This window comes from Mobula hypostoma, chromosome 15 (assembly GCF_963921235.1).
Source record: "Mobula hypostoma chromosome 15, sMobHyp1.1, whole genome shotgun sequence".
NCBI classification, from domain to species: Eukaryota; Metazoa; Chordata; class Chondrichthyes; order Myliobatiformes; family Myliobatidae; genus Mobula; species Mobula hypostoma.
This window is the reverse complement of record NC_086111.1, coordinates 60,852,543-60,867,847: the sequence shown is the minus strand read 5'-3', so window position 1 is coordinate 60,867,847 and position 15,305 is coordinate 60,852,543. Positions and strand designations below refer to the sequence as shown.

Sequence of the window (15,305 nt, the reverse complement as noted above, 5' to 3'; positions counted from 1 at the left end):
AACTTGGTTATATGAACAGCGAGAGAGGGTTTGTAAAGACTGGTGAAGATCTAAGATTATCAGGAAAGTCCCAGGTTTCAAGAAAGTAAAATAAAACTAACCAACTTTCAAGAAAAGCGTTGCCAAGTCATCCTGCAGGATTACTTCTTCCCAAGGAGACGCTGTTCTGATAACATTTTCTCCATTGAAAATAAAATACACATAGTACACTGATCAGTATGAATTAAAGCAGAGATTTCACTGCATAATCTACTTCAATAAAAAGCACATGGTAATGTTCTTTAATTGGCACACCTTATAGATATTTTTATTAAGAGGTATAGTGCAGAGTAGGACCTTCTGGCCTTTGAGCTGCACCACTCATCAACCCCCAACAAACCCAATTTAACCCTAACCTAATCATGGAGCAGTTTACAATGACCCATTAACCTACCCCGTAAGCCTTTGGACCGTGGGAGGCAATTGGAGGACCTGAAGAAATTCTGTTCATTCCACGGGGAGGCTGTACAAAGACTCATCACGGAGGATCTCGCAACTGAACCCAGACGCACCGAGCTGTAATAGCGTCTTGCTAACTGCTACGCTACTGTGATTGGTGTGGACTCAAAGACAAATTCAATTTCATTACAGCCACCAAGTCATTAGTGAGCTTCTCTCTCTCTAACATGCAAAGCAATACCATCGGACACTACTTCATTTTTGAGGGAAAATTCTGAATTTCAGAGTATGGCTCATTTTGAAATCTTCATTGTGGAAATACTAGATACTTCATTGACCCCAAAGGAAATTACAGTATCACAGTAGCATTACAAGTGCACAGATATACAAATATTAGAAGAGAAGTAAGAAAGAATTAAAAAAATAAGTTACCTCTAACAGTCTAACAGGAGGGGATCATCACTTTCCCAGCTATAGGTTGACTCATTAAATAGCCTAATGGCATAGGATAAAAATGCCCTCATATGGTGCCCTTCGAAGCAGCACAGTTCTCTTAGTCCTTTACTGAAAGTGCTCCTCTGTTCGGCCAACGTGGCATGCAGAAGGTGAGAAACATTGTCCACAATGGACGGTCCCTTTGTTCTACCACAGCCTCCAGTGTCCAGTTTGACTCCCATAACAGAGCCAGCTTTTCTAAGTTTATTCAGCCTGTTGGCATCATACGTGATATCCAGATAGGATTAAGGTTATTTATAGCTAGTTAACCCTCAGATTTTATTATAATTAACAATTCATTGGTATCTAAAACCACAAACACTAGGGTTGAGAATGTTCACATCTAAAGAATGAGGTGCTTCTGTATTATATCATCTTCAGCAGGAGACTGGCCCAGATACCCACAGATGTTGACAATCCCATACACAAGAGCACACAAGTGAACTGTTCTGACTGCAATGGTCTCCCAAATCTGCTCTGGAAGAAGATACAACGGACTGCACTGTCAATGCAGTAAACACATTTCAGAATGTTAATATAATTCCATCATGAAACCAAACTGCATCATGAGAGACTGGAATGGCTCCGCATCTGTTCCCGCCACCAGTGTTGTAAAATAAAATTCCACATGCAATTACAAGAGTATCATTCTCCAGCAACTCCGCCAAGAAATGTACAGAGCAGCAGACAGAATTTGCGACATTCCCAGTTCCGAATGGCTTAGCTAATTTGTTCCGGCAAACCTCCCGAGACTGCAATTTGCATTCCACTTCCATCTCTTCCTCCACTGACAGAAGTCCTCTGGAGGTTATGAGAGTGACACCCTCACACACTGTTTACGTTCTCTGGGAATGATGATGATTTAAGACAAAGCAAAGCCAGATAGAAGTCCACATAATTCAATCTACAAATACCTCAGTTGCATCCTTACCCCTCGAATGGGGTAGCACACTTACAGTACTTTTAACAAATTATGAACTCTTATTTCTTAATACTCACTTCACTAATATGTGAAGAGACATTGGTAAAAAACAAATCAACAACCCAGGAGCACCGCAAAAAAGTCCTTTCCCCAACCAACATGCACACCTGCACCTTCCAGCAACTCACTGGAAAGAACCAAATCTAATACTTGAGAATAATGAATTCCACCCCAACCCCACTCAGCTTTGGGAGCCAGAGAGTTATTCTGCTCCGAAACTGACCTTCAGCTCACTACGATCATCATGTGCATTGAAATGCATTAATCTGATTGAGCTGCACTCAGCGGCGCAGTAGGTTACAAAGCAAGTCCATGTCCAGATTGTTCTTAAATGTTGCGAGGGTATCTTCCTTTGCCACCTTTTCGGATGGTACTTTCCCCAACTGCAACAAATCACAGGGCGGGAAGAAAAAAAATCTCTCAGATCCCCCACTAAACCACTAATCAAGCTCATGTTGGTAACTGCCACATACCCAGTGATACAAAATTCTCAGCGCACATTGGGAAACGAGCACAAGATTCTCCAGATCCTCAGTGCAGAGTTCTACCAACAGCCTGCTGCAGAACTTACAACAGGAGTTCTATAAACCAAACTTAAAATATTTTGGAACCTTGGTAGACACGGCAACAGCAAGCAAAGAGTAGAAGACATCTGTATTAAGTTCCATATTTATTTTGCAAATAGTATAGTGCACAGAGAGGGAGCAAGTACTTTACACAGTGTACGACATGATGCAAATCTAGATGAGCAAAGACATAGAAACATAGAAAATAGGTGCAGGAGTAGGCCACTCGGCCCTTCGAGCCTGCACCGCCATTTATTATGATCATGGCTGATCATCCAACTCAGAACCCCGCCCCAGCCTTCCCTCCATACCCCCTGATCCCCATAGCCACAAGGGCCATATCTAACTCCCTCTTAAATATAGCCAATGAACTGGCCTCAACTGTTTCCTGTGGCAGAGAATTCCACAGATTCACCACTCTCTGTGTGAAGAAGTTTTTCCTAATCTCAGTCCTAAAAGGCTTCCCCTTTATCCTCAAACTGTGACCCCTTGTTCTGGACTTCCCCAACATCGGGAACAATCTTCCTGCATCTAGCCTGTCCAATCCCTTTAGGATTTTATACGTTTCAATCAGATTCCCCCTCAATCTTCTAAATTCCAACGAGTACAAGCCCAGTTCATCCAGTCTTTCTTCATATGAAAGTCCTGCCATCCCAGGAATCAATCTGGTGAACCCACTTTGTACTCCCTCTATGGCAAGGATGTCTTTCCTCAGATTAGGGGACCAAAACTGCACACAATACTCCAGGTGTGGTCTCAGCAAGGCCTTGTACAACTGCAGTAGTACCTCCCTGCTCCTGTACTCGAATCCTCTATAAATGCCAGCATACCATTCGCCTTTTTCACCGCCTGCTGTACCTGCACGCCCACTTTCAATGACTGGTGTATAATGACACCCAGGTCAAGACAGCAACACCAACAGGGCAAGGTGTCAGAAGCTTCTATCAACCACTTCTAATGCACTAGTTGTCATTTATGTGAACCATCTGCTGCCATGATCTCACCACTGGTGATACCCAGTAAAAAAAGTGCTTAATTTTTCCCTTTATTTAGCTCCTAATTGTTCAAGCTAATTACATAATGCAATCTGACTAGCATTCAACTAGCGTTGAATGCATACCACAGTATGTGCTAGCCCAATGAGCCACCAGCAGCTCTAACCAAATAATCTACATACCCTTGTCTATTTGTCTCTCCCCACCAGTCTCCTTCCTGGCACTGCAAGCTGAAGAGGTACTACATCTGCACATCCACCTCCTCCCTCACCTCCATCCAGGGGCCCAAACAGTCCTTCCAGGTGAGGCGACACTTCATCTGCACATCTGATCTGGTCATCTACTCGATCTGGCCTGCGGTACACTAGTGAAACTCAAAGTACAATAGGAGCACCTACGCAAAATCTGCAAAAAGTAGGATGTCCTGGTGGCCAACCATCTGAATTCCAACCCTCATTTCTATTACGACATACTGGTCCATTACGTCCTGTACCACCACAATGAGGCCACTTTCAGGTTAGAGAAGCAGCACCTCATATTCCATTTGGGTAGCCTCCAACCTGATGACATTGATTTCTCTACTTACGGTAATTTCCCCCCTCCCTTCAATTCCCCACTCTGCACCCCCTTACTTCTCTTCTCCTCACCTGCCTATTACCTCCCCCGGTACCCCTCCTCCTTCCCTTTCTCCCATGGTCTGTTCTCCTATCAGGTTCCTTCTTTTCTACTCATCATTGATCAGCTTCTTTCTTCATTCTCCCCCACCCATCTGGCCTCGCCTATCATCTTCTAGCTTGCCCTCCTTCCCCTCCTTCCACCTAATTCTGGCTTCTTCTCCCCACCCCCAACCCCTCCAGTCCTGATGTAGAGTCTCAGCCTGAATTGTCGACTATTTATTCCTTTCCAAAGACCTCCAGCATTCTGCCTGTGTCACTCTGGACCTCCTGCATCTGCAGAATCTATATATATCTCTTGTCTCAATAAGCCACGATGAGACTCACTGATAAAACTTCCCGATCTCCCAAAGAACCAAAAAGCTCCATATACTAACCAGATACACGAAGGAAGTTCATAAAGGAAACATCAGCAAATGACCACAAAATGTACTGAAGAATAAACGAGTGAGAGACAGCGCGAGCTTAAAAATAATTAAAATTACGTTAAAAGGCTTTTATTGACAATATCACTATTTTATTTAGAGATACAGTGCAGAATAGGCCCCAACTGCCCAACAAGCCGCATCGCCCAGCAACCCACCTATTTAACCCTAGCCCATTCACAGGATAATTTACAATGACCAATTAACCTGCTAACTTTGGACTGTAGCGGGAAAACAGAGCACCCAGAGGAAACCCACACTCACGGGAAGGACGTTAAAACTTCTCACAGAGAACTCCAGTACTGAACTCCAAACTCCAACAACCCAAGCTATAATAGCGTGGCGCTAACTGCTACATTACTGTAGCGCCCTTAAGCCACAGATTCATACTCGAGTAATTCTCTCTGCACACATAAAACATATAGAAGATTCTGCACAAAAAACAGGAAAGGAAAGCAACCATACTGCCTCAGTTTCCAGATTATGGGTTTTATCAAACAAATCTTAACAACGAATGTTTTGCTTTGGTTAGTGTAAAATGAAATATTTCCAGCTTTAAAAATCAGTTGCAATTTTGTTCTGAAGATACATTTGCCCATCAACCACAACCCAGAAGTGATTTTCTTTTAAAAGCTAAAACTCTACCATAACCACATCTTCTAGAATTGAGGAGGGTGGGACAAACAAGGATAGGTTGCACTTGACTACTGCACAAAACAACACACTGTTGTAGTGGCCACACATTTTAATTCCACGTCCCATTTCGATACGTCAATCCATGGCCTCCTCTACTGTCGAGATGAAGCCACACTCAGGTTGGAGGAATAACACCTTATATTCCATCTGGGTAGCCTCCAACCTGACGGCATGAACATTGATTTCTCTAACTTCTGTTAATGCCCCTCCTCCCCTTCTTACCTCATCCCTAATTTATTTATTTTTTCTCTTTCCCTCTCACAATAACTCCTTGCCTGTTCTCCATCTTCCTCTGGTGCTCCCCTCCCCTTTCTTCCAAGGCCTTCCGTCCCATGATACACCCCCTTCTCCAGCCTTGTATCCCTTTTGCCAATCAACTGTCCAGCTCTTGGCTCCATCCCTCCCCCACCTGTCTTCTCCTATCATTTCAGGTCTCCCCCTCCCCCTCTCAAATCTCTTACTATCTCTTTTTTCCGTTAGTCCTGATGAAGGGTTTCGAACTGAAACATCGACTGTACTTCCTATAGATGCTGCCTGGCCTGCTGAGTTCCACCAGCATTTTGTGTCTGTTGCTTGAACTTCCAGCATCTGCAGATTTTCTCATGTTTGCAATGTTGTACAGCAGGGGTTCTCTATTCCATGGATCCCAGGTTGGGAATTAGAGGGAAAGCATGTGAATTTTTTTGCTTGATTTTATTTTCCTGATATAGGTAGCATCAAAAGTTCACATTTATTGCCTGACCTCCCATTTGCCCACAGAACAAAGTGACTTTCTCGGAACAGAATCAATCGTCTGGCATTGCTTCTACATGACCACATAGGGAAAGAATAGAGCTTTGCAACTATCAAGGACAGCGAAATGGCCTTGCATATAGAAGTCCCAAAGGATATTCTGCTAATGTAATGTTCCTGCTAATTCTCTTTAGGGAGAAGTCGTAGGGCTAGGATGTGCTGTTGAACTGTGTGGGTAATCCAGCCTCCAATTATAAATAATCCAGACACAGTGGTGAAAATGTTGGATATTAAGTACAATGGGATGAATCAGAACATAGAACAGTTCAGGCCCTTCGGCCAAAATGTTGTACTTCAAGATCAATCTAACCCCTTCCTCCCACATAGCCTTCCATTTTTCTTTTACCCATGTACCCATCTTAAGAGTCTCTAAAATATCCTAATGTCTCTGCCTTTGCCACCACCCGTCAGGGTGTTCCACTCATTCACCATTCTTCATGTAAAAAAAAAACTTACATCTGGCAACCCCCCTATACTTTCCTCTCATCACCTTAAAATTGAGCTATTGTCACCCTGGGGAAGGACTCTGGCTGTCCACTTGATCTATGCCTCTTTTCATCACGTGCACCCCCACGAAGTCACCTCTCACACTCCTTCTCTGCAAAGTGAAAAGCCCTAGATCGCTCAGCCTTTCCTCATGGGACATGCTCTCCAATCCAGGCAGCATCCTGGTAAACCTCCTCTGCACCCTCTCTAAAGCTTCCACGTCCTTCCAACAGCTGTACACCGAATGGCAATCTCATGCTGTTGAGGAGGGAAAAGATAAAGTTCCACAGTAAAAACTGAAAGGGGATTCAAGGACTCTCAAAGCAATGGCATCTGACAGGCTGGAAGGTCAGAGTTAAAGTAGTATATTTAACGTATCAACAAATGACAAGACGAGAAAGAAGCCAGACCACGTAAAGCCTCAATAGAAACTGGGAAAGGCGAAATATGGGCTAAGTTTCAGCAATGAACAAGCAGAAGGCTTATCAGTGAGCATACGGTGCTAGTGTTTAAATGAAATAACTAAATTACTGGTTATGGCAGACAAACATATCAGATGCTTGCACATTTCATATTCTTAATCCCACCTCCTCCCCTGATGCCTAAAAAAAAAGACTGGTTTATTTTATAGGCAGGTGAGGACTGTGACAGACTGAGAATTTGATAGTCATTTTGTTTTGAACATGACTGACAGGAGTATATGCACAGACAGTGTTTACATAGGCATACTATTTAGTGAAGATTTTTCTTTGGACCCAGCAGACACTCCCGCAAATTTTTACTTCAGTAAAAACCAGTCGGCAGACCCAAATGAAAAGAAAAGTAAACTGATAGTGGAACTCAAGTACAGGCATTACAACATGAGTAGAGCCCAGCTATCTTAGAATTTGCCCGAGGTTTGGGACAGTCCAATCATTTCCACCTTTCGTAACCAATGTAGCCTGAAAGTTCAGAGTCTCCAGACAAGGCAAACTTACACTTGAACATATAACCTGCTTGTCTTGGGGAACTGTTCACTCTCATTTTCCACATCATCGTCGGCCTGGTCTCCACTGAACTTCCTCTTGTTGGGGCTAATAGGTGGAGGTCCTGTACGATGGTTGGTGAGGGCAGAGGACACTGGGATCGACTGCATCCTACTGTCACTCCTTAATGCAGCTTCACCTGTAGATTAAATAGAAAAAAAAATTACAGGATGTAAGCACAATGTAACAGCTCAACATACTTCATGCTAAGATATTTTTCCCTTCTAAATTGTGTCACACCTATCATTACAATGATATGTTAAATTTATAATAGTTTATTTAATCTTTTACTAGTCTTACTCAAGTGACACAGAAGGGCAACAACTGTTTTTACTTTGGATAAAATCTGCAATTTTGGTTTAATGCAGTGAGAAATTCAACTCAGTATAAGTCACCTAGCACTGTGGGAAACTGTTTCTCTTCCCGCACAATCAGGACGGCAGCAGAGGAAAAAGCAGCTTGCCAAACTAAACTTTGCTAGCTTATTGGAGACTGTCAATGTTTTACAGTGCAGCTATCGACAAGGGCACGAAAAAAAACCCCACGCAGATTCGTACACCCTGAATGGGTGGGAGAAATAAGTGCATATACCCAAGTCTGATACGAGGCCCACACCTCTTCCTCAAACTACAAAATAAAAAGGCAACGAGCTGAAATTTCAAGAGATTTATTGTTGGTCGTTTTCCCTACAGCATTCAGCCAGTGAAGGGAAACCACACTACAGTTCACCAAACAAATGTCCTATTTTGCTGGCTGGGTTGTCTCCTCCAGTCTAACCACGCACCATAGCAACCAAAAATGACATCATGATCCTGGCAAGAAACCCTATGATAAAGCAAGACTTTAAAATAAAAGCTTCAACTGCAGTTTGAATATATTTAATTTAGTTTTTGTCTAGTAGAACCAGATAATATGCATTCCACAAACACAATATTCATGTGACTTCTTTTAAAAAAAAAGTCACCAGTCTCATTACCAGGCAACTTTTTGAAACATTTCCATTTTTACTTTCCTGACAGCTTATTCATTTGAGACAGCTAGAGAACATTTTGCATGTATTTTCTTGCCCAGCTAAGCTGCTATGTATAGAATTTCCACCCTCTTTCCCCATGGAATTTTAACCTGATGTTTGCCAAGTTGCTTATACTCCCCAGGAAGGAAGTTCTCAACCCGCCAACAGATGTGAAAAAGCTACAAAAAAAAAGTGCCCGGCAGGGCCCATCAAAGAGGTAAATGAAATGCAAAATAGGACTTGGTGAAAGTTTAGCAATAAATGAGGTTAAGAATTAATTGAAAATAAAATGGTTGTCAAAAGTTATGATTAACCCCCAAATTAGAAGCAAAAATTGCTTAAGGCGCAAGTAACACAGAGTACATTAAACAAAATCTCAGGGCATACTGCTGAGCCTCAAAAAGCCATATACAAGCTAAAACCACACCCTCGTTAATTATAGCTGTAATTTAGGGCGGCATGGGAGTGCGGTAAGCAACCTGGGTTCAATTCCCGCCGCTACCTGCAAGGACTGCGTATGATCTCTCCACGACCATGTGGTTTCCTCCAGGTGCTCCAGTTTCCTCCCACAGTCCAAAGACGTACCAGTTGGGACGTTAATTGGTCATTGTAAATTGTCCTATGATTAAACTAGGGTTAAATCGGGGGGAAATCGCTGGGCGGCGTGGCTCCAAGGGCCTATTCCACACTGTATCCCAATAAATAACCCATCTCCAGCAGTACACAGTAGAAAATCTTAAACATTCCAGTTTATGAATTTTCCACCAATGGTATTAAACAGCCACCATATACGAACATCCCAGTCTACAAAGCCAAAACACAGTCAGTACAATAGGTTTCAAAAGCAAGACCTCCATATTTGATGCTAGGGGTGCAGAAGGCATCCCTGCCCCTGCAGGTCAACAATGCTAACAAATCAAAACACCTGTACAATAAATTCTCAACCCAATACAAGTTAACCCTCAATCACCATGCAGGGCAAAGTGTTCCGCACATCTGCATCTCCTCAGCACATAGTTGTAGCCATGTGTGCCTCTTCCACAACACCAGAAATGATGAAACCCACACCCCATTCTCAGCTGGGCCAGTAATTATGCTGCATTTGTCAGAAAATGGAAATAAAAAAGACTAAAGTTCTAAGTCAGCTCCAAACAATTGAAGTTGAGCAGATTGCAGTTCCTGTGACAGCCCTCCAATAGATACTGCAGAAAGCAATGGAAAATTGTATAGCTGCTATCACAACAGCTGCCCTAGGAGTACATCTCATGATCAATGCAAAAGTAAGGCATGTATAAAACTCACTTAATGCCAGAATACGAAGTCGTTTAATATTTCAATTGAAACGAACATAGAATTTATGGAATAATTGGTCTCAGAACTATTTAGAAGAGCAGCTGTATCGTGACCCATTTTTTCTGTGCAAGACTTACCACATAAAGGAATTAAGGAACAAGTCTCTGAGCAGACTGAACAGAACCGAATCATTAATCTAATCTCAAAATACATTGATATTATACAGAGGATTTTGCATATTCAAAAAGGAAATTCAGAAATGACTTTCTGAAATATTTGACTTAGCATTAAAACAAGAGATACCTGAATCTTCAGATTAGAGTGCACAGATTTAAGGAATTAGAATCAGGTTTAATATATCACGGACATGTGTCGTGAAATTTGTTGTTTTGCAGCAGCGGTGCGTTGCAATGCACAGTAATAAAAACTATAAATGATAATGAAATACAAATAAAAATATATTAAGTAGGGCAAAAGGGGAGCAAAAAAAGTGAGGTAGTGCACATTGGTTCACTGTCCATTTAGAAATCTGATCGTGGAGTGAAGAAGCTGTTCCTGAATCGTCAAGTGTGCGTCTTCAGGTTCCTAACTCCTGCTTGATGGTAGCAATGGCCTAGGTAATGGGGATCCTTAATGACGACTACCACCCTCTTGAGGCATTGTCTTATTGGTCTCTTCCATGCTAGGGCGGCCATAATGGAGCCGGACAAGATTAAAACTTGCTGCAGTTCTTTTCTGATCCCACGTTATTGTGGGGGGGCGGGGAGAATCTGGAAATGGACCATCTCCCGACGTTCCATAAAGTCATGCCATCTATAAACGGATCAAGAAACGTGAGTTAAAAGAAAATAAATGTTGTGTTTATTTACTCCCCTCCTACACACGCACAAGTTGTGGAAGAGCAAGTGTTATGCTATATTTCGAACTTCTGGGTAGTGAATTGTTAATTCCCTCCCTGACCCGCGTAGGGTTCCTCCAGGTGCTCCGGTTTCCTCCCACGGTCCAAAGTAATAGCAGTTGGTAGGTTAATTGGAACCGTAAGATTTCCCGTGATTAGACGAGGATTAAATCAGTGGTTGCTGGGCGGTGCGGGTTGAAGGGCAGGAAGGGCCTATTCCATGCTGTATCCCAACAAGTAAATAAATAAACAAACAGGAGTGAATTTTTGTTGCATGAATAGCCATAACATGGGGGGGGGGGCCCTGAAATTGGTAGAAGCATTAGAGAAGTTATTTCTCCAGCCAAAGTGGCAAAGGCCTGGCACTCACTACCTGGGAAAGGTGATGGTTACAGAGACCCTCCTGACATTTAAAGTACCTGGTTGAAACCACAAGTCTTTGTCAAGGACCTGACAGTACTCACAGCCTCTTTTCTAGATTGTAACGTTTTATGACTCAAAGCAACTCAGAGGAAAAAAAAATCCAGATTTAAAAGTCTGCTTCAAAAGTTAATAATGAACAAATGGCAACAAAATGAAGGGAGATTGATGTTTTGAACACAAAGACATACAAACACAATTCACTGAGATATTGTTATCATCATGACCTCTTATGACACCTGCTAGGAAAATTTAAGGATTTAGAAGTAGCCAGATGGTCACCATTTCCCTGCCCGTTGCAAAAACTAGGATGCTGAATTTGGATTTAAATCCAGTTGTTAGATGAGAAAGCCCATTTAAATTATGAGTTCCAGCTTAGCTGCCAAAGAACAACGTAATATTTGCAGTTGGTTGCAAATCAAAATACAATGAGGAATTGTTTACATGGAAGACGCATGGAAATTCTAGAGACTTTATGCATATGCATGAGTAAATTTTCAGTCTTAATTTTAGTCACAATTTAACAAAGCATACCATTGTTTCCACCACTGATCTGTTCCCCCCTCCTTTCTGTTTTGCCAGTGTCTGCTCCATTTAAATCCACTCCAGCTTTGTGGAATATGAAAAACACAGCTCAGATCACAGCCGATAATACTGAAAATAACCTCCTCTTTTATCCTTCCACAAGGAGATGAAGTCATGAACATAAAAGTTGTCAAGTCAGTCAGCATAATGCTGCAGATCAGGTTTTACTGGACCGGATTCCTTAAGCTTAAATGGGGTTTGCTTCCCGCCAAAAACGATGCACCGTAAACAAAGAAAAATAAGGGTAAAAGGACAGAATAGGAAAGCAAACAGTTATACAACCAACAATGGAATTCCATACTTCAAGCAATTACAAATTTGAAAGCTCAAGTACATTTTTAAAATGAAGGAAAAACACTTGCAGATATATTTGACTAACTTACTACCAAAATACTTAACAGCTAAGCAGTTTAACCGTCGGCATTAATGCAATCCAGGAAAAGAGCCAAATCAATTTGTGCTTAGCAAGGTCCAGAAAACAGCACTGAATGAAGATCAGATAAGCCGCTTTAAGAGGCAATATGATCAGACAGTCAAAGACACCGGTTCTGTTTACATGATTTATTAATGATCCTCAAGGAAACTTTTCAAATGCAAGTTATATTATAAATTTAATGGATGGGAAGATCGCAGCAGCACATTAACAAAAATGCCAGAATAATGTCAAGAAACATTATTAATTGCTTAACCCTGACAGGGAAACAAAGTTCAGCCGTTAGCTTTTTCCCCCAAAACCAACGGAAGTACTCAAAACTTGCTCGCATTTTATCTGTGTAGAACCAAGATGTCACACCACCAAACAAGATAGTCAAATCAGTTGAATTGCTACCTGCTTCGCAAATATGATTGTGTTCCCACAAAAAAGCTGGAAGTTCTGACAAAGGATTAAATGGAATGCAGGTTGCAGCTGAGGGAAAAAAAGTGTTGCAGTGCAGAACATTCAAATAAAGGTAATTTATCTCCCGTCTCCAAAAGAAAACTGTTTAAGGCCTTCCAACATAGTTCACAACTCCAGTTGCAGACTATATTTTTGGACCATCTTTAAATTGAGTTTCTCACACCCCTTTTCAGCAGTTCTTCAACTATCCAAGGTTCATCATTTCCTCAGACCCTCACTGTATACTTCTATTCAAGCCAAACTCCTTTTCCTCTCAAATCATGAAATCTTGTTATGTGAATCAAAATATAATCTAATCAACGATCATACCAGTGGTGTACTTGCCAACATTCAAGTTCCAGCTTGATTGTAAAGTTAAGAAAGACCTTAAAGCCAGTTTCTGAGTTCAATCTATTCTTCTGCATAAACATTCTAGTTATCACAGTTCAAGGCCGGGAGCGGGGGGTGCGGGAGGGGGGGGGGGAGAGAGAGAGAGAAAAAGAGAGAGAGAACTTGAGAGACAGAAGGAGCAGATGATCACAAAAAGATGCCTGCTGTAGTTTCAGCCATCTGGACACAAATAGAGAACCACTAGCTAAAGATGTTGCCCTCACCAATGGGATTACATCTCTGCATTATTTTCACAAACAGAATCAGCTGAAGAGCTAAAGAATGACAAACCGGTTACCCTACACATTATGTGTCATTTTATAAACTCTATTTCCACTGCAATGAAGGAGCTCAAAAAAACTGCTATTTCAAGCGGGGGGGGGGCAGGAAGAAGAAACAAGATGCAGATGTTACTGAAAATTCACTGAGTATCAAGTGCCTGTCATTTGACACGGTGCAGCAGTACAGGCAGCTGGTACAGAACAGTTCTGGTACATAGCCTTTTCACCCCTGAGCTACTAGCTCAGCTTTGGTAATGAGCTTTTGAATGCTCGCATTCTCAACACACACACACAAAACACCGACACCTGGATACCCAAATTAAAACAGACGTGACCACTGAGAAAGGCTAGAGTTTCATTAATTTGACTTGTTTTATGAGTTTATTAATCTGGGATTTAAACATCTCAAAACATTAATTAACACTAATATGTTTAGTTTAGGCCCCAAAACATGTCAACTATTTTTCCTCGAAGTTCAATAGTAAAAACATCACCTGAATATCTCAAGTACAAAATGCCTACAGTGCCTTACTCTTAATCTCTTTTTCTATCAATATGTATATAAAACTGTACATTATCAAAATGTTTAAATAATTGACAATATATTAACTCAACACATTTCAACATTGTACTTTATTTCAATTTATTTTTGGAAGAATTTTTACTTCAATGAGACAGAATGCTGGAATGATAACTTCTATAAAAGGACAAATTCATGTAAAGCTTTGAGATCAGTGAAGAAGCTTGAAAATCACAATGAATATAGCTGATTAATGAAAATCCTTTTTAAAAAAAATACACACTGAAGATATGTTGTGTCCAAAACAATTAAATTTCTAACTGCTGTGTAGAGAAATGATCAAGAGTTTAACCAAAAATTCTCTGCAAAGGAAACAAGCAGAAGAGACCAACATATGGAAGATCATTTGTGCCAATTATGTGGACCAAACCAAAGTGACCTCTGGCATTGGCATTAATGTTACTGAGTTAACGTTTGCTGAAAGAGATTGCTTCCAGGTCACAACAGCTGCTAAGTCAGTACTAGAAAATAATAACAAAAAAAGCGTGAACCCCAAAACGACAAGACTAAAATCTGATTATGAATGCTTTTATTCCTCCCATTAAAATTTATTTCCATATTTGATTATTACCCAAATATGACAGCAACGATTCCCAAATAATTTCCAAAATTACCTTTTGTTTGGTACCAGTAAACTAACCACAGAATACAAGGCTCAATACGGAAAAAGGGGATGCCAGTTGTAACAAAGGAATTAAAAATAATCATATAGGCTGCAGTGAAACCGGCTGACATCCTCTATTATGTCGAATCACACTAACATTTTAACCAATGTTCTAACTTTAGCAACAAATATGGGCTTCTAATGGAAACTGATCATGACAGATTTACAGCATACCTTTGTGTTCATAATGAATGCTCAGAGAACTATGGGTACATGATTTGTGCGTGGAAATTCGTAAAAAAAATTACCACGGCGTTTACAGTGAGATCAACGCTGCAAAGTTCAAAGAAAATCCTTGAGAAAGTTATTAAAAATCATTCGCTCTGCTAAAGATCACCCGACTTTACCCACAGAAAACCTGCATGTAAAGCGAATAAAATGTAGCCAAAGCAGGAATCAAACAGTGAACATTAAGTTCCGCCAGAAGTTAATCATTTAAAAACAGAAATGCTGATTTCCTTTGTTCCTCGCTCGTCTCAAGTTTTTTTTAAAAACGCGTTTAGGCCGTTATACAAGTAATTAATTAACAGGGGCAGCTTTAAAATAGGACCAGGCTTGTTCAGGATTTGCAACGCTATCTGAATCTGCAGGTCAAATGCACAGGCATGCTTTAGCAATTAAGCTTGCTTTATATTTTTAATGAATGAAGTCCAAAAATACGCAGCTTGAATTGATTTACTAACGTAAGCGTGGATAGTACGGTACCAAATGTGGTTTGTGCAAGTCCAGTA

The 15,305-nt window shown here is 41.1% G+C and overlaps 1 protein-coding gene across 4 annotated transcripts in view; it reads right to left on the bottom strand.

Annotated features, from left to right (window-relative positions):
• Positions 1–15,305, bottom strand: part of vgll4b (vestigial-like family member 4b) — a 144,438-nt gene that overhangs the window by 35,216 nt on the left and 93,917 nt on the right. For all 4 annotated transcript variants that reach the window (XM_063068171.1, XM_063068169.1, XM_063068170.1 and 1 more), the window contains one exon: positions 7,527–7,713. In XM_063068171.1, coding sequence (XP_062924241.1) covers positions 7,527–7,684 — 158 coding nt within the window. In that variant the 5' untranslated portion in view covers positions 7,685–7,713. The remainder of the gene's footprint in view (positions 1–7,526; positions 7,714–15,305) is intronic.